Raw genomic sequence first — 25,174 nt, 5'->3', positions numbered from 1 at the left:
TTACATGTGTGGACGTTCTACTTTGTCATACATTGGCACATTCCGTGGCATTCTGCCAGAAACAGCTGCTGTCATATAATTTAATGGTTCATGACTTTGGTACTTAACTAACACGGTAAATTTAGGTGATGGATCTGGTGCAAGGTTTGGTTCAACCAAAATAGTTTCCTATCTGATTAAATTTGTGATGCTTGAAGAAGGTATGGGACACAAACTAATTACATGGTCTGACCACCATGTTGGGCAGAACAATAACTGGAGAATTTTAGCACTATATTTCTGTCTGGTCAACTGCAAGTACTGCATAGAAATACATAAAAAGTTATTATGTTAGAGTCATAGTTGCGTTGTCACAGGAACTTTGCAGTGATTGAGGAAAGAAAGTGTCAAAAGTTATGGCTCCTTTAGAATGGAAGCATGTCATTGCTTAGGCCTCTGTAGAACCTTCAAAGTTTACCATTTAGGAGATGATGGAAGACTTCAAGGGCATTGGATCCATTGAGCTGGTTCTCAAAATGCCACCTACTTTGAAAATTACTGCTGTGCTCTGGTTGAAGCTATGCAGTGATGATCCTCAAGGCATAAGCATGTTTCATCCATGTGAAAGACATTGTATTGTGAAACATAGTTTTTTTAAACATGAAGAAAAAGACATTCTGTTGCATTTTGGTTTTTGGTTGCTCTACAGTGGGGTACTGAAACTTCTATGGAGAAGAAAGGCAATCTATTGGATGTGACTAAATACAGGGAATCAAAATCCAGGCATTTTATGAAAACATTCAGTGTGCCATCTAAGTGTAATGTGCCAGCTTTGGGTCTCAACTCGATAACAAACTGATGTTCTATTACTTTTTTAAGACCAAAGTAATCAGTTTACTATAAATATTAGTTTGTATCTTGTTATAATATTTTTACGTAAAACTTTGAGACTCGAGGCAACTTTATAGCTATAGTAGAGTGTGATATACAGTAATGCTGTATATCATTTGCTATATGCTGTTTTCCCATTTTAATAGTTATGTATTTTCTAAAACCTATCCTTAGTGCAATTTTGAAAAGCCCAACCAACTATCTTCAACAGTCTGCATCTGCAAACAATAAATATCTGCTATTACTTTATTATTAACAGTTTGTGTCGATTTCCTAAAAACTTGGAAATGTGCCATACAGAATTATTCATGCACATGCTTCATTTTGCTATGACTATGTGCATCTATCAGGTGACACTAATTTAGAATATGATTGATTGGTACCTTCTTCCAACCACTAGGAAACTTCCATGGGCTGAGAGATGTTTGATATGCTGCTGTTAGAGAAGGAACAAGTTTAGTGTAATATGAGTAGTGTTGTACAGCCATCTCATATTGCCCAGGTGCCTTTTTTCTTATTAAGTGGTTACACAGTATAAAATCAACAAAAATTGATCTCAAAATCTGTCGTTTTGATGTTGATGCCAGTACAGAAAGGAGGAACTCCATTACAATATTCCACAATGAAATAGATTTGAAAGAGAAAATTGAATATTTGGCCTTTTGTATGTTATCTTCAGTTTGTGTGCCAATAGGGCAATAGTGATTTCAGTCCAGTTACTGACACTGTGAGCTGATTCCTTAGCGTGAAAATTCAATCAAGATGTGTGATGTTAATGCTTTGAAATTGGTCCTATCATGTATTGAGTTTCAGGGTAGTGAACAGAGCTGATTTCAGAATGTATCTCTGCAGTCCCATGCGTGGGTCAATGCCATCTACCACTGAGTATCTACCCTGTTAAAACCACCAGCTGCCTGTCAGTCAAGCAACATCTAAAAGTATGAAGTTAGGCATATATTGCAATAGTTAATGTATACTTAAACATGTTGTTTAAACTGAATTTAAATACAGTGAAAACTAAATAAGGAAATGTAAACATAGTGGCAAAGTTAAGTTCAATAGCATGTACTGTCAATGTAAGGCACAAAAATAGAAATGGCCTTACTTAAAATCATTAAATTGAATTATATAGGATCACATAGCAAGGTTGAACACTTCAGATTGAAGATAATGCAGTTCAACTATGTGAATAATTATGAATATTTGACAGATTCCCCAGTTACATAAGCTAATGTGAAATCAGAACTAAAATCTACATTCCAACTGAGTGTTAATCATCAGTGATGCTCTGCCACTGTCAATCAAAGCTCAGTACAAAACAGAACTATCAGTTGCGTAGAGTGAAAGTTCGTCAGTCACAAAAACATACAATTGAATGTAGTGAGAAAATGTCAAAATCATCACGTATTGCTCAAAATCTTATCATCCATACAGTTTTAGAGAGCTGAAATGGCACAACTGGTTGGCTGCCCAGAGACTTCCATTCAACTTCTGTCAAAACCTATGCAGACTTAACAGTAATAGCTCACCGGCCCAGACTATGTAAGAAACACACATACATTACCAAAGACTATGAGGTACAGCAGCACTGCTTATTTAAAACCTGCATAATAGTTAATTTTTCAAAAATACCTGAACACCAATTCACTAAAGATGATGGATTTAATTTGATTTTGGCAGAGAAGCTAAGACATCTTTGGTCTAACCTTGCACTGAAACAGTTTATTGTGCAGTATTGCTCCCTGTATGTCTAGTAAAGCCAACCAGTGCCCTTAGATAGTGCAAGGAGTCTCTTACCAGTTCTTTGTTAGACACAATTTCTTCACTTCTTGTTGCACTGAAAATTCTCTCTCTCTTTGCTCTCCAATGTCATGCATTGGAAGATTAGGTGTGATGCAGTTTCTTCACTCTCATCACAGATGCTACATTTACGGTCTTCTTCCATTATATCCATTGTATGTGGGTGTTTTTTTTTGTGTTTTTTTTTTTTTTTTTTTTTTTTTTTAAATTCCCATGACTGGTCATCAGTCCAAACATGAGTTTAATCTCTTTCCTCTTCAAGCCCAGTGTTACAGAGCATCTTTTAAAGGACAGCTTTGGAATCATTACCTTACCATGTTTTTGCTTATAGACCTTAGTCCAGTATTCTATGTGCTGCTTCTAAGCCAGTTCCATAGTTCTAGTTTGATCACAGCATTGGTGATTATCGGGACAGGTACCGGTCCACTGAATGGAATCTTTGCCCCCATCCTGGCCAGTCTGTCAGCTTGTTTATTGCCACTGATCCCTGAGTGACCAAGGATCCATATTAAGTTTCCGCTATTGCATCCCCTAACTCCACCAGAGCCCTGTGACATTATGCAATAATCTTCTATTGTGCTGCAGGAGCTCCCAATAATTTCAGGGCTACCTTGCTGTCTGAATAGATGTAGATGCTACAGTCCTTGTAGCACCTATATATATTCTCCTCCAAGTACACCTCGATTCCAGTAATTTCAGCTTGGAATACAGAGGCCAGTTTTCCTAGAGAGATGAAGCCCTCCAGTCTTGGCTGAACCCTGTATACCCCGCCCTAGCGCCTTGGTCTGATTTCAACCCATCAGTGAACTAGACAACGTCCCCTGTGTGGTGTCTAACTGTTTTCCCACTGTTTCCTGCTTCCAATTATTGTATTGTAAGGCTTGTTGAAACAGTTGGGAGTTGTTATATAGTCGGGCGGCATTTCCCAAGCCATTTCTATATTTGCCTCACTATTTTAGTGTGTGTGTCTGGATATCCCAACGTGATCCAGTTTTTACCAGTTTTGAGTCTGTATGCACCAGCTGCTGCCTTCATCTTAACCCAAAGATGTAGTGGAAGCATGTCCAGCATGGCTTACATCCCAGTGGTTGGTGTGCTATTAATTCTGCCTGTTGTGGCAAAGCGTGCCAGTATCTGCGCCTTCGCAAGCTCCTTAGCTGCAACCTGGTGTTGGACCTTCTTCCACGACACTACGGCCCCATAGGAGATTCTAAGTCTAGCTGCTGTTGTGTGTGTCCAGTGCATACTTCAGGATCTTAGGCCCCAGTTTTTGCCACAAGGCCTTCTGGTACTCACTAGAGTACAATTCGCCTTGGCGCAGATGCTTTTAATGTGAGGGGTCCATGTTAGTTTCTCATCTAAGATTACCCCTAGATATTTCACTATCCCCTTCACAGGTAGAGTTTCATCAAAAAGCTTTAGATTCCAGCTCTTGTGTTGGATATGCTTCTTCATGATTGGTACCACAAGTCTTGTTAGGATTAATGTTTAGGTCCTATTTAATGCACCAATCTTTCACAATGTCCAGTGCACCTTGTGCAATATCCCTAACCGTGTCAGCAAATTTGCCAGGTATTACTATGACAAGGTCATCTGCGTATCCGTGGCAAAAGCATTGTTTGGAATTTATTTTCTCAATGAATTTGTACACCACTAGCTTCCACAATAAAGTGGACAAAACTACTACTTGTGGACAACCTCTAGTGGTGTTAATTACCATTTTTTCATTCATTATGTGGCCCCTACCCTCCTTCCAGTAAGCATGGCCCTAGTACACCTACATATAGTGGTCACTAGGATGCACCTCTGTGGACCTAACCATGGAATTGAAGGTTCTGTTACTAAAAGCCCCCTTGATGCCCAGGAAGATGCAGAGGGCTATTTCTTGAAAGCAAAGTGCTTTCTCCACCCTCCCAACAAATAGGTGGAGAGCTGTCTCACTTGATTTACCTGGTTATGAGTGTTGGTTTGAATGTAGAGGAGCCCTAGTTAGCCTCCTCTCCCCAACATGTACATTAACCAGACTGATTGGTCTCATATCCTTGGCCTTTGTATGATCAGTTCTCCCTGGCTACTGAGTAAAGACAACCTTCACTGCCCTCCAGGCATTGGGAATGACTCCCACTGCTAGGCTAACCCTGAATAACCTGCACAGGACTCTTATAAGATTCTCTCATGCTTGTTTCAAGAGAGCTGGAAAGATTCTGTCTGGGCCAGGTGACTTGAACGGTAGGAATGTTCCCACCACTCACTGGATTTTACTGAAATTGACACACTCCTTGGCCGATTCCCAGTCCTCTCTTCGAGTGCCTGAGAACCATTGTCTTTCAGGGGTTGCATTCTGGTCTGTTATCTGCCAGAGCATATTGAGGAAAATGAGTTTTGAGGAGCAGTTCCAGTGTCTCATGTGCTGTCTTTGTATATTCCCCATCCTCCTTCCTCAATGTACCTCGTGGATTAGTTGGTACTCTAGTGAGGATTTTGTGAAGCCTGGGTTGAGATAAGGACCTTCCCATGCTGGTCACTTTAGAACCTTACGAAACATTCTGAGATAAATATTACATTAAATATCAGCGAAAACATGATTAACTGCCATCATATGCAACTGTTACAGTAAGTAAATACAAGGAAATATTTCTATACAGACAAATGTGTCATATCAGATGAGATCGTAATTTCCTGCTCATTTACATGGTGCTTTAGGTTACTACGTGGCACTTACCAAGTTTGAATTACAACCAATTGATTTTGACACATCTTGATCACACTGCGTAATAGTTAATTTGTCAAAAAAGTGTCTAATACACATTTGATAAGGATAAGGGTGTAGTGTAAAATATGCTGTCTTTTGGTGTATGGAATTGTGGAGTACATTTAGCTCTGGTCAAATTGAGTAGTTCTAATCAAATTGTAGATACCCTGGATCCAGTGGAGTTCCAGTCAATCTATATATTCACTGTACAGTATGATGTATTGTTTATGCTTGTGGCAGTTTTGGCTTACATGTAGTACTATTTAGCATTATTGTAATCAGTGTTTATAAAATTAATTAATGAAAAATTATACAGGGCTCTATTTAACTCCTGAAGTTGGGCTGCACAGTTTGATGTAGTACTGTTAATTCAATTTTAGTGTTGTTCTATATAATATTTTTGAATAATATTTTATAGCTGGAAAGTGAAAAATTAGCAGTTGGCTATGCATCTGATTTTTTGAGAGATGAGTCAGCAGAGTTAGAATATTTGATTTGTTGCATCCTTTGTTTATTACTGTCCCTCACTTATTTTGGCCGCATTCATCTTTTGTTTGTCAATGAGTTTATGATTAAGTTTAAATGTGTGTCAAAAATTCTACTTGCCATCATAGCACCGACCTTGGGAAAGTCCTAAAATTGCTCAAAGATACAACTGCAAAAGTTATATGAATGTGAATTTAAATACTGCCTCACAGTTGTCTGCCTTTTCTCACAGGCAAGTATTCCCAATGGATAGCAGGTTATGTGCAATTCTCTTGGCTTAGGAGGAACATAGTTCACCAGAGCAAAATATTAAATGTATAGATGTTTGTGTTCCCATGTTAAATGGGAAATGTTAAGTGTCAATCAATCCTGTGCATTTGATGGTAGATTCACATTACTATCTCATTTGTAGTATTTGAAAGTTTGAATGCATGACTAATTTTCAGTTACCTTAATTATTTGTTCAAATTAATTTCAATTGGTGCTTACAAAGACTTGATACCATATATTAAGGTTTATAAAATTGATTTGTTTCTTCGAAAAATTGCCTCCAAAATTGAGGTGTGTTATACTCAAATTTAATATAACAAGTACAGTGTTTCAGTCAAAATTCCCAGTTGCCTTAAAAATGGCCATATATTCAGTTCTGCAAGAAATCTATTTCTATCTAGTAACATTGGATTCAATTGGCAGCAGAAATGCACCAGTGTAACAAACATGTTACAGGGATTCACAAGCTTGCTAACAGTGTCTCCCACATGCCCAGCAATCACAAACCCAGAGCACTGTCTAGCCTGTGATGTGTCATGGCAGTCTACAGTGCCAGCAAACTTGAATTGAAAGTGATTTGTGTTATTGGTAACAGATGAATATTTTCATTAGTAGCTAGCTTCACAATGGAAAAAATAAAAGGTACTCATATGATGCAGGCTATAAATAGAAAGTAAAAGCATATGCTGAACAATGTGGAAACACAGCAGCTGAGCAGCATTCCAGTCCTCCAGCAACAGAAAAAAAATTGCTATTGGCAGGCTAGTAAAGAAGAACAGAAAAACATGAAGGCCAAATGTGCAAATAGGGGACTGAATACAAAATGGCGAAAACTAGAAGATGCTGTACTGAAATGGATTCAAGCACACCATCCAAATGGTATTAGAATTACTACAAAAATGTCTCGAATACATGCTTGTAAGCTAGTGCTACAGTGGAACTTAACAGATACTAAGGGTGAAAATGTTTGGTGCTACAGGTTTATAAAGTGTCTTGGACATAGCATGTGAACCAAGACCAAAACATCTCATAAAATTCCACAAGAGTATGAAGAGAGTATTACCTTTCCATCACATTATTATACAACATAGAAAGAAAACCTGTGTGGAACTAAGCTAAATAGTGCATAAAGACTTGATGTGCCAAGTAACAAAATTGTTGCCATGAAAAGTGCTAAAACGGTAACTATTAAAACAGGTGAACTTGAAAAAATGCCCTACACTGTTGTTCTTTCGTGTTGTGTTCATGGCACTAAACTTAATCCAGTGATCATTTCCAAGTGCTGAACAATGTCAAAACCTTAGGAAATACTGCCAGGTGTTGTTAACATATGTGACGAAAGTTGGATGGATGAGGCTGGTATGAAATTAAGGATTAACTGTGTGTTGAAGCAAAGGAAAATCACTTCACTGAAGAATAGTTCTCTTCCTGTGCTAGATCACTTTACTAGTCATTTATAAAATTCGGTGAAAGAGAAATTGAGACAGTTAAATACAGAACTTGCTGTTATTGCAGGAGGGCTTACTACACAATTGCATTTTCTTGATGTCTTGACAAATACATGACGCTGAAGAGCCAAAGAATTTGGTACACCTGCCTAATATGTAGGTCCCCAGTGAGCATGCAGAAGTGCCGCAGCACGACATGGCATGGACTCGGCTAATGTCTGAAGTAGTGCTGGGGGAGGATTAATACCATGAATCTTGCAGTGCTGACCATAATTCAGAAAGCATATGAGGGAGTGGAAATCTTTTCTGAAGAGCTTGTTGCAAGACATCGCTGATACACTCAATAATGTGGTCCTTTGGCTCCAAAAGGCCGTATCAGTGATGTTTTGTTGAATGGTTTACACGCTGATACTTTTTGATGGCCCAGCGTTAAATTGTAGAGCAATTTGCACAGGGATTTCACTTCCATCACGCTGAATGATTCTCTTCATTTGTTGTTTCTCTCCTTCGTACAGTATCTTTTTCTGGCCACAGCGATGTCAGATATTTTATATTTTAACAAATTCCTAATATTCACTGTACACTCATGAAATGGTCATATGGGCAGATCCCCACTTCATTGCTACCTCAGAAATGCTGTGTCTTATCCTCATGCTCTGGCCATAGCACCACATTCAGACTTGATTAAATCTGAATTGTGTGCTGTTGTTGCAGTAGTAGCTGATACATCTACTGTCTGGCACTTGTTGTCTTATATAGGCATTGCCAACTGCAGTGACATACTCTGCTTGTTTACATATCTCTATCTTTGAATATGCATGCTTATACCAGTTTCCATGGCACTTCAGTGTATTTAAATTGCATATGGAAGAGGATTGGAACAAATGGATGATGGTTTAAGCCCAACAAGAATTCGTGACAAAGGGAGTTCTAAAATGATCTAGAAATAAACAGGTGTCAGTAAACAAAGCAGTTATGATGTAGGCTGAGAGAAAATGTCATTGTTAAATCTTTCAATAGGTCAGCATAAATAATGCTCTTAATGATAGTGAAGACCATCTTAGATATAAGAGGACAATGATACTGAGGATAGAGGACAGTTCAGATAATGAATTGCAGTGATTTTAAAGGTCATTTTGGTTATAAAGTAAAATTTTTATGCGGACTTTGTAATCTAATAAAAATTATAAAAATGTACTTTCCTTAAATTGCTTGAAAATTAAGGTGCACCTTACAGTCTGTATAATTTGATAGTTGTTTTCTTTGAATGCATTTTGATTTTATCTGATGAGCTCACATCAGAAACTGTACTTAAGAATTGTTGCTGCTGCCCAGAGGGTTATCAGATTGCATATAGTGATCTGCAGAGCAAAACAGTATTTGTACTCCGTCACTGTTGTTTACTATCTGTTCCTTTCATCTCACCATGCGTCTAAATAGAGTCCAATTACAGTATCACTCAAAAATGTTTTATAGAAAGCATTAATTAAAATTACGTAAACGTGTGTAACAGAAAAAGCTGCCATTAGATAATTGAAAAATATGAATTCGTGACCTATTTAGTACAAGTTTAAACAAGGTTATGTTGCATCAAGAGAGAAGTAATTCTTTTGAGTCAAAAATAATTTGTAGGTCTAAGTATATCAGAATAAAACTATTTTGAGATCTGAAGAATAAATTGGTATTTGTTGCATACCCAGGGGCTTTGATCACGGCCACACATCAATTTGCCATTGAATCTACAAGCTTTTGTTACAGGTTAATTGGGAGTTCAGACCATGGGTCCAGTGAGATATCAGCAAATTGATTCTTGTTTAAGTAGCTTCTGCCATGAACACATCAATTCAGCACAGATCAGAGGTGTTTAGTTGGATTTAGATCCAGGCTCCGGCTTAGGTACTCAAAAATTTTCAGTTTTGGTCTGAAAAGAATTAGAAAATAGACAGAGGTGTGTTCCAAATTGTGGACCAGCTGAAATATCCAATTATGTGACATATTGTGTCTGCTACAAGGAATCATATTCTTTTGTAAAATGTGACTGTACACGTAACATCCCTACACCATGACACTTCCACCACCATGCTTAGTGATCTGTACCTGATTGTCCCTTTAGCTTTTTTGTGATGTATACAGGGTGAGTAACTATTGTCACCTAGAATAACTCTGAAAACATGAGAGTAGCTGAAAAGTTTGTGGGACAAATGTTGTCTGGGACAATGGAGGGCCATAATATGACATTGGTGTTGTGTTGCTAGATTGGGTTGCCTCAGAGACATGAAGGTCAACTTTGATTTTTAATTTTTTTAATAGGATCCTATAGTTTGGTACTTATTTGCTGATATCAGCTATTGAGATGAATCCAATGATGTGCAACAATAAGGTCTTTGAAGGTTGACAAAGATCAAAAAGATGGCACGAATGTCCATTTATAGAATGTGTTGGAAGTGATGACTATTGGTATCAGTGCAGTGCTGCAATCTTCTTATCATGGATTGAGTGGTATTCCTTATCACATCAGTGCTTATCAAAGCACTTGCTCTTACAATTCTCTCTCCTATCTCATACTAATAGTAAATATTCGCCAAATAGGGCGTATCCATCTAACATGCCACTGACGTGTAAAAGCCTTTCGATGGTTTTGCAATAAAACACTAACAAGAACGGTAAGACTAGTATCATTGAATCAAGCAAGTGTGAATGATGTATTCCTTTGAAGAACAAGTCGATATGCTTCTCATTTACGGAGAATGCCAACGAAATTCAGTGAGCTGGTATTGTTGCACTGTGGTTAGAGATCCTTGATCTAGTTTGTGTCAAATCACAAGGGAATCTTGCATGAGCCAGAGTAGTGTTTTTCGTGTTCTGCATTGCCATAAACATCATCCTTACCGTACCACTCTTCACCAAGAATCATGTAGTACGGATTGTATGTGTCACATTAAATTCTGCTGATGGCTCAACTTCAGATTTAGAGGGATGACACATTTATTGATTTAATTTTGTTTATTGATGAGGCTACATTCATGAACCATGGAAATGTTAATTTGCATCACATGCATTATTGGGCAACTGAAAATCCATATTGGATGCTGCAAGTTGCACATCAAAAACCATGGTCAGTGATGATACAGTGTGGGATTCTGGAGGACAGAATTATAGGCTCCTATTTCATCAAAGTTAGTCTTAGTAGTAGGAAGTACACCACATTCCTGCAAGAAACATTAGCTATGATATTGGAAGAAATACCTTTAGGAACAAGGAACATAATGTGGTATCAAAACGATGGGTGCCCAGCACATTTTTCGCTGACTGCTAGAAATGAGTTGCAGAGACAGTTCCCAAATGGAGGTGATGTGTCATGGCCAAATGGTTCACCAGACTTGATGCCTCTGGAGCATTCCTTGTGGGTATTTGTAAAAGATATTGTTTATAACGATGTTCCAACTACACCTGAAGATATGTGAGAGAGAATTGACAGAGGATATGCTTCGATAAGTGCCAATGTGATAAGGAATACCACTCACTTCATAAGAAGATTGCATTCATACCAATGATCATCACTTTGAACACCTTCTGTAAATGGACGTTCATGCCACCCTTTTTGACCCTTTTTGACCCTTTTTGACCCTTTTTGACCCTTTTTGACCCTTTTTGACCCTTTTTGACCCTTTTTGACCCTTTTTGACCCTTTTTGACCCTTTTTTGACCCTTTTTGACCCTTTTTGACCCTTTTTGACCCTACTGTTACACATCATTGGATTTGTATCGACAGCGGCTATCAGAAAATATGTAACAAACTATAGCATCTCATTTAAAAAAAAGAAAGTTGACCTTTATATCTCTGAAGCAAGTAAAAACCGTCATATTATGGACCCTGTTGTATCATGAAACTTTTGTCCCACACACTTCTCAACTCCTACCATACTTCCAGAGTTATTCTTGGTGGCAATTCTTAGTGACTCACCCTGTGTACTGGACACCATCACAAAATAAATATGTTAAATTAATTTTTGTCACTCCATGAAATCTTACTTATCTTTGGCATTCCAAGTTCGATGTTTCCTTGCAAACTCTATCCTGTCCTTATTTTTTTGAATTTATGAGTGGTTTTATGTCATTTATCATGTAAATCATCTGTTACTTAGTGACTTTTTACAGTAGGTGTGCATCAAATCAGTCCATTATGTTGCTTCAGGTCATCCCTGATTTGTTGAGATGTTTCTCTTGGAGCAGCAGCTGATCGCTTACAAATCATTCTGTCCTTCCTTTGCCCCCAGGGGCTCAGCATTCATTTGCTGGGTACGGGCTTGGCGACCCCGGGGTTCCTGAGCTGGGGACTGGTAAGCGCCGACAGTCCCCTGTCACCGTAAGCTCTGGAAATACTTCAGCGACCACCGTGTGGCGCGGAGGTCGAACGTTGTGTGTCTCAGGGAATGGGAATCTTGGCTTGATCGCCCGGATCGAGAGGATGGAATAAACCTCTATAAACAACCCCTCAATCTCAAGGTGTGCTGCGCGCTGATGAGATGCATGGCTGTTGAGGTGGAACAGTCGTTAGCGGGCAACCTCTGGGGAACCTGCCGCACCTCAGTTGTATAAGGCTTACCTAGGCATGCGGGGCTCTGTCTAGGTGGACTTCTAGTTCCCTAGCTGCTCGTGGGACCGAGATGGAACCCTCGAACTTTTCTTCTCCTCCTCCCAGAGGAAAGGGTGGGCCACTGGTAGGTTCTAACACCCAATCTAACAAGAGGGCTCGTGTAGCCAGTCCTCCTGATTCAGGTAGTAGTAACAGAATGCATGCTGCTTCGCAGAATGTGTTTCTCATAATTAAAAAAAAAAGATGGGAGTTTTGAAAAAGTTTCGCCATTTTATATACAGAAGGGCTTAGAAGGTATTGCTGGCACGTTAAAGTCTGTAAAGCGCTTGCGAAATGGCACCTTGCTGGTTGAAACATCTAGCTTCCAGCAAATCCAGAACCCTCAGAAGGCACAATTTCTTGGGGAGTTTGCGATAGAGACTGAATTTCACAACACCTTGAACTACAGCAAGGGTGTTGTGACTTGCAGAGATCTCGTTGACATTCCCCAGGACGAACTGAAGTCTGAATGGTCCCGGGAAGGAATTGTCAACGTGGAACACGTTATGAAACGGGTGGATGGTGCTCTCGTGAAATCTGACTCATTTATCCTTACGTTTAACAGCACCAAATTGCCAGAGCATGTGAAGGCAGGTTTCCTACGCCTCAGTGTATGGCCTTATTACCCCAACCCCATGTGGTGTTTTAAATGCCAACACTTTGGTCACACTACTCTCGGCTGTAAAGGGGAAGCCACTTGTGGGAAATGTGGTAAAGCCGTCCATGAGGGAGTTGGTTGCTCCTCTCCTCCCAAGTGTGTCAATTGCTCTGGGGGTCACCCTGTGTGGAGTAGGGAATGCAGAGTTTTCCTTGAGGAACGGAAGATCCAGGAACTTAAAACCACTAAACGCATCCCGTATAGTGAGGCAAAGAGAATCTAAAACTCCATGCAGCCGCCCACGTTCGCTGCCTCCTTTTCTTCTGTTCTGAAACAGCCAGTCTTGAAAACCGATGCCGCTACACAAACGGAGGTTGCTACTGTCAGCACTAGCACCTGCGTTTGTCAATGTATATGTGCTGCTGCCATTCCTGTGAATCCTGCTGCTCCCCCCCCCCCCCGGCCTTCTGACCAAGCTGTGGTGGCTGACATTATGGAACTTCCTGCCCCTTCCCGGGTCCAGTCTTGTGCACTGCCCAGCACTGCTACACCCCCTACTGCTTCTGAGGTTTTGGCTCCAATGCCACCTCAGGCCATAAAATCTAAACCAAAGCCAAAGGTGAAGACTCGCCACTGAAGGAGGCTGAAGTTAATCAATCTGCTGATGTTGATGTCATTCTCTCTGACGTCTCTCTCGACTCCTCTTCAGAGGCGATGGAGGTTGATGTCAGATTGGGGCAATCATCTCGCCCCAAAACTGAGCCTCCACCTGTTGTGGGCTCTCCTCCCCGACAGAAAGTGAGAATGAAGGTACTCCCACCCTGATAGATGGCTCCCATTATACAGTGGAACGTGAATGGATTCCGGGCACATGTGGAGGAACTTAACCTCCTAGCACGGCAACGTCCCCTGTGCTTGTGTTTACAGGAAATGCATTTCAAACTTTCTGATGCTCCTGTACTAAGCGGCTATACGTTATATCGCAAAGATGACCTGACTGGAGAAAGTGCCAAAGGTGGAGTCGCCGTGTTTGTCAATAATGACCACCACTCCTCTGCTCTTCCCCTGGATACTGACCTGCAAGCAGTTGCAGTTGAAATTCATTCACGTCGGAGGCTTACCGTTTGCTCCCTTTATTTACCCCCTCTGGATGCAGTGAACTTAGAGGCTCTCACAGATCTTATCGACCAACTCCCCCGCCCATTTCTCCTCCTGGGAGACTTCAATGCCCATCATGTCCTGTGGGGCTCCACTTCTCTTTGTGCTCGAGGTCGAATTTTTGAGAGCCTCCTAACATCCCAAGTGTTGTGCATCCTCAACACAGGTACTCCGACTCATTTCTCTACTGCTACTGGGTCATTCTCAGCCATTGACCTATCTTTCTGCTCTCCAATCCTCACTGACTCTGTTCACTGGGAGGTCATTGACGACCTTCATTCCAGCGATCACTTCCCCATCCGCATTCATCTCCTGGATGGTGTATTGCTGGAGCAGAGGCCGCCGTCATGGATGATTGGCAGAGCAAACTGGCCACTGTTCACTCGGTTGGCTGTCTTTGAACGCCACAACAGCGTACAGGAATGGGTGGATCACATCACACTAGTGATCCATCATGCTGCTGACCTGTCCATACCACGGTCTTCTGGCCCTCTTAAGCGGCGCCTTGTACCTTGGTGGACAGAAGAGTGCCATTCAGCCATCCAGGACAGGCGTGCGGCTCTTCGACGATTTAAATGCCGCCCAACAGCGGCCAATATTACCGCCTTTCGAATCGCAAGAGCCAGGGCACGCCGTGTCATTAAAGAGGGCAAGAAAAGGTCATGGCAGGAGTTCCTGGACTCCATCAACCATTCCACTTGTTCCACAAAAGTATGGGAAGCCATCCAGAGGATTTCCGGTAAACGCAGCCGTTTACCAATAGCTGCAGTCCTGAACCAGGGATACTTCCAAACGACACCCAGAGCCATTGCTCAGACGCTGGCAGAGCATTTTGCACAAAGTACTGCCACTGCAACCCAGGATCCAGCATTTCGTCGCTATCGTGCGACTGTCGAAAGAGTGAACTTGGACTTTCGGTCGAACAGTTCTGAGGCCTACAACTTCCCTTTCTCCATGTGGGAACTTGAATCGGCACTTAATGAGACTTCTGACACTGCACCAGGTTACGACTGCATCCGGTACTCCATGCTGCGATATCTGCCAGCGGCGTCAAAGGAAATCCTCCTTGTATGTTTTAATCTCATATGGCAGACAGGAGTGTTCCCTACCTCGTAGAGGGAGGCAATCCTCATACCTCTCCTCAAACCGGGAAAGGACTGCACATGTCCCAGTAGTTATCGTAGTATCGCCTTGACAAGCTGTGTCGGAAAGACCCTGGAACGGATGGTTAACCGTCGTCTGGTCTGGCTGTTAGAGACCAGACAGCTCCTTAGCCACTTTCAGTGTGGATTCCGAAAATTTCGGTCCACGGTCGACAACCTGACTCTCCTGAAGGTGGCTATTCAGCAGGATTTTTCTCTGTCAGCATCACTGTATCGGTATCTTCTTTGATATCAGTAAGGCATATGATACTACTTGGAGACACTGTATTCTTGCACAACTGCATCAATGGGGCTTTCGTGGCCGCCTCCCCATTTTCATTCGGTCTTTCCTGTCTCAGCAGTTTTTCCGGACCCACGTTGGTAACACACTGTCTGATCGCTTTGAGCAAGAGAATAGTGTCCCCCAGGGCAGTGTTTTAAGCGTTACCCTCTTTGCCATAGCCATCAACAGTATAACGTCTACAGTGAGGAGTCCAGTACAGTGCTCCTTGTTTGTGGCCGACTTTACTTTTTTCTGTTCCTCCTCCAGTGTTGCAACCGTGAGCCGTCAGTTGCAGCTAACAGTGCGGCGGTTAGAGGAGTGGGCTGCAAAGACGGGTTTTCGGTTTTCTGCCGATAAGTGTGTTTGTGTTCATTTTAATCGTTCTCGTCGTCTTTTTACTTTGCCTGACTTGCATATGGGGGATACTGTCCTACATTTTAGAGACACAGTGCGTTTTCTGGGCCCAATTTTTTACTCCAGGTTGTCATGGCTGTCACACCTACGTGACTTGAAAGCCAGAACTCTGAAGGCACTGAACATCCTCAAGTGCCTCAGCCACAGGTCTTGGGGAGCGGACAGGGCGTGTCTCCTTCAGTTTTATCGCGCTTTTATGCGTTCACGGCTGGACTATGGGTGCACAGTATATGGGTCAGCAAGGCCGTCTTATTTGCAGATCCTTGACGCAGTTCACCATGCTGGGATTCGACTGGCCACGGCTGCTTATCGGACCAGTCCCGCACCCAGCCTCTGTGCTGAGGCTGGCGAACCGCCACTTACCATCCGGCGGCAGCTCCTGCTGGTGCGCCAGGCATGTAAGTTTCTTGTAGCTCCCAGCTCGCCTGCTCACCATCTTGTTGCCCATCCACCTCTGGACCGCCTTTTTTCCCGCCGTCTCCGTGTGCAACGTGTGCTAGAATCCCTTGGTGTGGAGTCTGTACAACCCCAAATCCTGGGTTTTAACCGCCTGCCACCCTGGTTACTGAAAAGGCCCGGAGTGATTTTAGATTTATTGCAGTACAAGCGAGATTGCACTCCTGCCACAGTTTTTAATGCAGTATTTTCTGCCATTTTATCTGAGTGCCACGACTCTGTAGCTGTTTTTACGGATGGATCAAAACAAGGGGATTCCGTTGGTTGCTCAGTTGTTTTTCCGGATTGTGTCCTCAAGGTCCGATTGCCTCAGACTTTTACTGTCTTTGATGCGGAATTGTCTGCAATCTTGCGGGTACTGGAGCAGATGAGGCTTTCTTCCTCTCCTAAATTTCTTGTCTGTTCCGATTCACTCAAAGCCCTTCACTCATTGCAACGTTTGTATCCGGCAAACAAAATAGTCCAGACCATCCAGGTTGCCCTCCTCCGACTACAGCGACTGGGGAAGGTTGTAGCTTTCTGCTGGGTTTTGGGGCATGTCGTCATTGCTGGAATGAAAGGGCAGATCTAGCAGCCAAGGAGGCGTGTCTCGATCCACACGTATCTGTGTGCTATCCCCTTGCACGCACTCATGCGTCGGTGGGAGGATGAGTGGCTGGAAGTGACTGGCAATAAGCTCCGTATAGTCAAGCCCACAAAACGTGTGTGGTGTACTTCCTTTCAGCCCCATCGACGGGATGAGGTTCTCCTCACGCGGCTTCGAATAGGCCACAGCCCTATGACGCATGGCTTCCTGCTCCGGCAAGAGGACCCTCCAATGTGTGGTGCTTGCGGCGTCCAGGTCTCCGTGCGCCACGTTTTATTGGATTGCGTTTTATTTTCTGACCAGCGGGCCATGGCTGACTTGACGGCGGACCTGCCATCTCACTTAGGCAACACTCGGCCCAGTGTGGTTAAAGTTTTAAAATTCTGTGCCATGTCAAATGTTTTTACAAAGATTTTAGGGAGAGGATTTTAACTTGTTCACTGTGTGACAAGCTCGCACATATTTTATGTAAGTGGCCAGCCAATGACATTTTCCTGTGGCATTCTTGTTGCTATGTTTTCCCTTTCCTTAGGTTTTACTTTCTTGTGCAGCATTTTCCTGGTTTCTTTGAGTGAGTGCTTCAGTTTTATTAGGTCTGTCCACATTCATTCCTTTTAATGTGTGTCAGGGCGCTGATGACCTCGATGTTGAGTGCCCATAAGCCCCAACACACACACACACACACACACACACACACACACACACACACACACACACACACACTGTCCATCCTTGCCGGCCTGAGTGGCCGAGCGGTTCTAGGTGCTACAGTCTAGAGCCGCATGACTGCAACGGTTGCAGGTTCGAATCCTGCCTCAGGCATGGATGTGTGTGATGTCCTTAGGTTAGTTAGGTTTAAGTAGTCCTAAGTTCTAGGGGACTGATGACCTCAGCAGTTTAGTCCCATAGTGCTCAGAGCCATTTGAACCATTTTGTCCTTCCTCCTCGCTCTTCAATGATGACCTGACCTTGGCTTATTGGTTACTTTTGTTTCCTGTTTTTGCCATTAACTATGCACACTTGTTTGTGGTCGTGGTATGCCATAGTCCCTAGAAGTACTGCACTGCTACCTCCCAATCTTGAAGACATGCAAGACAGCTTGTCTCACATCAAGCAAGTGTTGTTTTGCTATACTTCTAGTTCTCTACAAGTAAACAGTCACTGAGTAAATACCTCAGTCATAGTTGTTAATGGATACCATACCATCAAGGCAAGTTACATACTTTAGAGCTAAAGGAATATATACTTATATTGTTATTGTATGATCTTGTTTGTTGACTAGATATGTAACCACAGCAGCATGCAGCTCTTGATGGAGTGACACTTACATGCATTACTCTTTTGTGACTGCATGCAGGCAGTACTGACAGCATACCACCACCACTGCAAAATATTTCTGAGGTCTCCTGTAGCCTAACAAAACACTCCTAATACTGTTATCTGCATATTTGCAGAGACACTCTGACCTGCTTGCTGCAACTTGTTTGCAGTACATACATAATTGCTATGCTTTACTGAAAAGGTACAACTGTGCAACAATTTTTTTTTTCCTGATCAGTTACAGTCCAGCTAAGGTTTTACATTTATGTATGCTACTCCTTGATCTGTACACATTTTTTTTTCCACACACCTGACGTCCAGTTTCTATCTTGTCATTTTGGAACTGTTATGCTGTGGACAATTTACCAGCTCAGTCCTGTTTCTGGATTTGGTTTGGTTTTAAATATCTTGCTAATTTATACAAATTTCTTGTAGGTCTTTGTGCACTCCTGTAAGCCAATAAGTTCTTTTTTTATGGTTTTAGTACTGCTGCACAGTATTTCTTTTCAGTATGCTAAGTCTCATTAGCCTTGTTTGCCAAATTTAGTCTCCAGTTATTTTCCTGCATCTTCATGTATATTTCTGTATTGTTTCTGAATTTAAATGTTTGTGCTGGTGTTCTGTTTCCTAGTATCTTTTCTTTTTCGTAATTTTCATTATCTTTTGTTGATTCTAAAGCAGGTATTTGTGGTACAGATGTGTATTCTGGCCAAATGACTGCCTTGCAAGTTGTAGGTTCTGCAATTTTGGAGAATGAATTTTTACTATAAATGTCTTCTGTTAACTGAAATGCAAAGTCCGACTTTCATAGTCTTCCTCTTGTGGTTCCGTTTTCCCCACCATTTGGCTACATGACTTCTCATAGATCCTTAAGTTTGTCTTCCCCTGACCCTCCCAGTCCTGTTGTTACCCAATTCTGCTTTACTGCTTCTTATCAGAAGAGATGGGTAGTCATGCTTTTCCTACTGTATTTCTTTCTCTCTTTTCTGTGGTTTTTCTACACAATCAGCATTGCTAAATTATCTACAAAAGTTGAACAAACAAATTTGACATTATCAATTTTCTAACTAAGTAGTAGTCAACTTCTGGATATTAGATTCTGACAACTGTTCCATCTGTTCAATATTCACTTTTCTAGTATAGTCTGAAAGAATAATGGAGTTAGTACATTGCCTTGGCTAAAGTCTGTCCTTATCTCAAATGAGGCTGTAGTTCTTTTAAGACGACCCGTGTTGTCTTCTGTATTTCAGATTCTTTAAGAATTTTGAATAAAAGCAGTCTTGCTTCTAAAATTTTACGGATGTATTCCAATAGTATTTTGCTCCTTCGGTCCTTTATCAATTTGGCCTCCACAGGTCCATCCTGCCCTAAGCCATCTCTGATATACCTCGTATTTCAGAATTACTGCTGTAGTTTTCTCCTTGCACTTTTCATGGAATTTCGTTGAATCCTACGTGCACATGGTTATCAGTTATTCTAGGCCAGGAATCTTACTTTAATTATTCAGTGGTAATGGTCAATTTCAACAGATATCTATTTCTGACTCTAGAATTCTTCATCTTTTTGGAATTGTGCTTTGCTACTGGCACATAAGCTGTCTGATTTTCTCAAATCATATTATTGTTGTCCTCATATCTTTTTAGTGGTGTATGCTAAATGTCTTTTTCTTGCCAATTTTCCTTTTTTCTTACATCCAGTCAGGCAGACATTCGTAAATGAAAACATTTTCTACCAGGAGCAGGAGTGTTACGGAATGTACTTATTCAAAATTAATTTGGCAGCTGTACAATTCTCATGTGGTAGGTGAGTGTGATGTCTGAATTCTTTATAATTCCTTTTGAGGTAATACTTTCCTTGTGTTAACAATGTTTACAAATTCCATATTCGTTACAAGATGAGGATCTTCGTAATCTGTATGTCTAGACAATGGTAGTACTTCGTGTACTAATTTCTGTCACAGTCATATCATACTGTACATCTTAATATCCACTCCCCAAGCACTAGGCATGACATTTAATAACTTTGACTTAGTTCATAGTGTGCTGTCACTTGAGAATGGCATAACAGTCAAAATTCCAGTTGTGAATAAATACATTTAATAGCAGTTTAGGCAGAAAATGCTCTCGTCTCCATTCTGTACCAGTCTGAGGATAGAAGTTTAATAAAATTTGTATGTTTTCCTCCCTTACTTCATCAGATGCTTCTCAACATTGTTCTGAGGACTGTTTTACCTTCTGCATTGTTCTTGTTATCCTGATTTATTGGTGCATGTGCATTGATTATTGTGTAACTCTCACCTAAATATTGAATTATTGCAGGGAGAGAGACTTTCTGGAGGTAATGAAAAATTTGGTACCGTTTGCATCATAATTGCCATTTATGAATGCAGATCCTAGTTCTGGAGTAGTTAAGCGAATTTCTTCCCTGTGTTCTCCGTTAAGAATCTACAGTTTTCTGATTGTGATATTTCATCATCTGTGAATGTGTTATTTTGTAATGCCAATTTTAACTTGTGCGTTCACAATGTTTGAAACTATTTTGAGTTTGCCAATATTTATTAATGTTTGTATATTTAATGGTCCAAGCCTGTATGTAGTTCCGGATGTGAATTTAAGGTTCGGTTTAGAAGTCATTGCTCACCTCTGCAAGTTTGTCTGGGCTGCCCAGAGCACAAAGGCCCAAATGAGTCACTTATGATGATGGATTCATCTGTCATTGAATGGCAGTTTTCATAATGGAAAGAAACTGAAAGAAAATTTTACACAAGGTGTAAGTGCATGACAGGTTAAAGATGTTATTGGTCCCTTTCCTTTGTGAAGTGTCTAGTAGGAAGTATGGCTACAAACAAATTACTGGCTTGTGTAGTTATTTACAGTGCTGAACACAGTGAGAAAATGGAGAATGAATTCTTACTAACATTCTGTTTCATTAACTGCAACAGTTTATCATGTCCTCTTTAATGATATTTTCAAGCCTAACTTACAGCATATTGTGGACCAATCACATGTTGGTGGGCGTTAATAGAATTCTATTTATTTACTGTCTCATCAGTTGTAAATCACTGACCATTTCTTCAAATATTTCAGGTGGGAACCTCAACAAGATACGCACCTGATAGTGCAAGGTAAGTTTTCATAATTCACTGCAGAACTTTTCCAGAAATATAAGTTTTTGTTTATTAACTGTGAGAGTACTTCAGATATAAAATGCACTACTGTAATTATTCATTAATACTATTCCTCACAACAACCATTATGTGACTATTCCTAGATAAATAGATATCCATACAGGAAAATAAAAGTTCAGGTGGCATATCAGCAGCTGTATTGTGTTCAATGCAGAACGTCACATGAAAATCACTGCAAATTGAACAGATTCTTCTAGATGGGCACAAGCTAATATACTGCAGTAGAACAAGTAAGAAGAAAGGGTGAATGGCTATATATCCAAAAATTGGAGCTGATTCCCAGCCTTTCAGATTAATGAATATAGTGTTGAACATCTGTTTCAATGCGGTGCCACAGCGGTGCTCAGGTAACACACAAGCTTGTAGTGGTGACATTACAGGCCACCATCAAGAAGAAACGTAAGTAAATGGTGCCAGTTTCAGTAAGGTTGTGAAGATTTAGCTGGTGAATCCTCATTATCTCCATTTCTCCTTCGTCCTGGTGTGTTTCTGAAGGCTGTCCCATTTGTTAGACACATTACAGGTGTAAGGTAATGCATAATTGGCAGCTCCAGGTCAACGGGTAGGGTTCTCACGTATCCTCTGATACAGGTCAGGCCCAGAAGGGTGAGTGCCTGAGCTGTTACCTTCCCACATGCCAATTGGTCCCTCTGTCAGGAGTTCGGGAGGTGTGACCTGACGTGTGAACAATAATTTACGGTAGGTGAATCCCCCTCTGAGGGGGTTCCCAGTTGGAAAGAGCATGCCATTGGAGATGTTGGCAATCATGGGTGATTTTTTTTGCAATGTATCAATCACCATCTTAGTGTGTGTCTACTAAACATAAACAGAATGAGGCTATAAATTTGAAGGCCCTCCCAAACGCACGTTGGTTCCTCATGGTATCACGTACAGGAGAGGGTCAGTTCTTTACTATGGTTCATGTGTGCCTTATTCTGGAAGGTGTTGCAGTTGGAGGCTCTGTGAAATTTTTTTCTCATTTATGAAAAGAATGATGCAAAGTTAATGCCCACATGCACTCATTTTCTACCATTTGCTCGAGTAGTTTTTGCCTCAAAGATTAAGGCAAGCTATAAAGTAAACACAGTCCAACCATACATTCCAAACCAGTTGAGTTCCTACAAGTGTCAACATTATAATAAAATGGGTGTCCTGTCAAAACATGGCAAAGTGTGTTACTTTTGGCAGAGATGCTCATGAGGGCAGCTGTTTGCCTCCTCTCTGCTGTCTTAATGAGCACGCCATCCAGCAGATCTGAGTGAAGGACACCAAACCCCACCCTGTCACTTGCAGTTCTTATCTAGTCAAAATGCGTGCGTTTTACCAGCTGGCATTTACAGTATCGCTTTTGCAATGCCATGCATAATGGAGGATATGCCCACCCAGACTCCTGATCTAAAATTCAGTGTTGCAGTAGTGAAATCACACAGGTCACAATAGCATCCCTGTCCCCTCCTACAGCTACGCAACAAGCCATCAGATCTTTACCTTTGGTGGCGAAATAACCTGCTACACAATTGTCAGTCTGAAAGGGACAAAAGCAGTACTCCTGCAAAGACTTTCTACAGCCAAAAACAAGTCTTCATCTGTCAACTAGAAAGTTCTAAGAACTGAAACAAAAACAAATGGTTTTCTTATTCCCTGACTTGGAGATCCTTGTCAGTGGTGTTGGCACATGTACCTTTACCTGGCTGGCCTCCATTTTGTTGTTGCCCACTGCCTACAAATTTTCTGCCATGGAATTCAGACTGACCCAGGGAGAGTGCCTATATGCTTGTAGATCTCATGGAACAGGATTCTGCTGCCTCTTCCCCCCTGTAGCAGTGAATTTTTGAGGGGTGTCACTCAGTAGCCACCAAGGTGACTAATCTTAATTTGTTCCCTCCTCCCCAATTCCCATGATGACTCTTCTCCAATGGAACATTAATGGCATTAGATTCAAGGAGGAATTACAGCTGCTCTTGGAATTGTAGTGTCCGCTTGTTTTCTGCTTCCAAGAAAAAAAATTGTCCTCACAACCCATTTGACCTTTCATGTTTCCTTCTGGTCCTCTGTGACCTTTACCTCCAAGGACAGCATTCCACCTCATGTGGGAGCCATGCTGGCCATCCATCTCATTTAACATGCGACTGCTAGCTGTTGCAGTCAGCATTGCCCTTCCTCATTTCACCTTTTCTCTTTGCAAGATCTACACCTCTCCATCATTTGCTGTTACCAAGTCGGACTTACTCTAGCTCATTGGTCAGCTCTCTCACTCCTTTTTGCTGCTTGGCAACTTTACTGCACACCATCTGCTTTGGGGCTCTTAGAGAGCATGTCCAAGAGGTTCCCTCTCAGCTGACCTTCTGAATCATCTCTTACCACTGGAGCACCCACGTTCCTTTCAGATTCCATGCACATTTACTACCATTTGGACCTCTCGTTCTGCACTGTCCAGCTCGCCTGTCATCTTTGGAATGTGTGTTCTTATAGGACAACTATCCAAGGATTTCCACCCAATAATATCCAAACAGCTTTTAGAGTTTACCCAAGAGACAAAATCCAATAATAAGTTAACTTGGCAATACAATTTAAAATCATTTATATAAACGATAATGGGACTTGGCACCATAAAATAAAAGAAGCACAACACACAACCAATAAACATAATAACAAAATAATAATTTGATACAACCAAAGGGCAAGGGCAACTCCCAACACAATCACAGACGACCAAGCTCTCAACACTTTGAAGCCTTCCCACTAGAAATGGTCCTCAAAATAAATGCTGAGAGCTCCCTGACATGCCTGCCACAACTGCCTATCACTTACGCACCTTGGTTATGTTCTGTAACACACGACAGATAATATCATCACAAGATAAAATTAAAAAATCAAATAACAATATAACATCCTGACAGAACATAGCCATGGTGCCATTATCTGAGGTGCACTTAACAGGTGCCAGAAGCCAACACACACAAATCTAAATAAGCAATTCTCACTTCGTAAAACAAAACAATAAAAGCCAAGCGCACATGAATAGTCCAACCACAGTCTTAGAAGTGCCTTAACGACAACAAACGCGACTATTCCACCAAGTTAATAATAACACAGTGAGATAAAAATACAGAACATACCACTTAATGCTGTGACACAAACCAAATTGATGCGATGGTGTTGTTCAGGTCCCAGAAGACCACATATACCAAGCAGAAGTAATTCACTATTCATATACTGTCTAAATGCGCATTTCTTAGGCGGACTTTACCTAACACATCAAATGCCAAATATACCATAGGTGAACGCAGCTCCGGGCAGGTAACAGGAACCACCTACATGAACTCCTTCAAAAAGAAATGAACAGGCACCACCAAAGGTAATGCTGAGCAGACCGGGTGGGCAATGACCCACTCGGTGGGATAACCAAAAGATACTCCAGTTGAGCAAGTAAATTAGCACCAACAAATATCGTAACGTGACACACACACACACACACACACACACACACACACACACACACACACACACACACACACACACAGCAAAAACTTCCAACAACGCTGTCCCACATCAGAATGAAGTTCAAAACCGCTGCTGGAGCTTCCACCAGAAAATATGAAGAGCCAACCATGCCCATACCCTAACCTGGCAGACGACTCCAAAATTTAGCAACTTGTTGTCTCCGGGCCAGAGTATCATACGACCCCAATGGACCTCCACATCAGACAGGCAGACAGAACAAGTACGCCAACTCCAATTAATCACCACTGCATGGCCAGCACAGCG

The 25,174-nt window shown here is 41.5% G+C and overlaps 2 protein-coding genes across 2 annotated transcripts in view; both read left to right on the top strand.

Annotated features, from left to right (window-relative positions):
• The window catches only part of LOC126159797 (uncharacterized), a 35,003-nt gene extending 23,109 nt beyond the window's left edge, over positions 1–11,894 (top strand). Inside the window, exon 5 of the mRNA XM_049916578.1 lies at positions 11,822–11,894. Coding sequence (XP_049772535.1) covers positions 11,822–11,866 — 45 coding nt within the window. The 3' untranslated portion in view covers positions 11,867–11,894. The remainder of the gene's footprint in view (positions 1–11,821) is intronic.
• Positions 11,895–21,336: 9,442 nt separating this feature from the next.
• Positions 21,337–25,174, top strand: part of LOC126159795 (zinc finger protein 729-like) — a 400,570-nt gene continuing 396,732 nt past the window's right edge. Inside the window, exon 1 of the mRNA XM_049916576.1 lies at positions 21,337–21,343. The gene's annotated coding sequence lies outside the window, so the exon portion shown is untranslated. The remainder of the gene's footprint in view (positions 21,344–25,174) is intronic.

Source organism: Schistocerca cancellata, unplaced genomic scaffold, assembly GCF_023864275.1.
Source record: "Schistocerca cancellata isolate TAMUIC-IGC-003103 unplaced genomic scaffold, iqSchCanc2.1 HiC_scaffold_1147, whole genome shotgun sequence".
NCBI classification, from domain to species: Eukaryota; Metazoa; Arthropoda; class Insecta; order Orthoptera; family Acrididae; genus Schistocerca; species Schistocerca cancellata.
The sequence above is the reverse complement of the archived record's forward strand: the minus strand, read 5'-3'. Positions and strand labels throughout refer to the sequence as shown.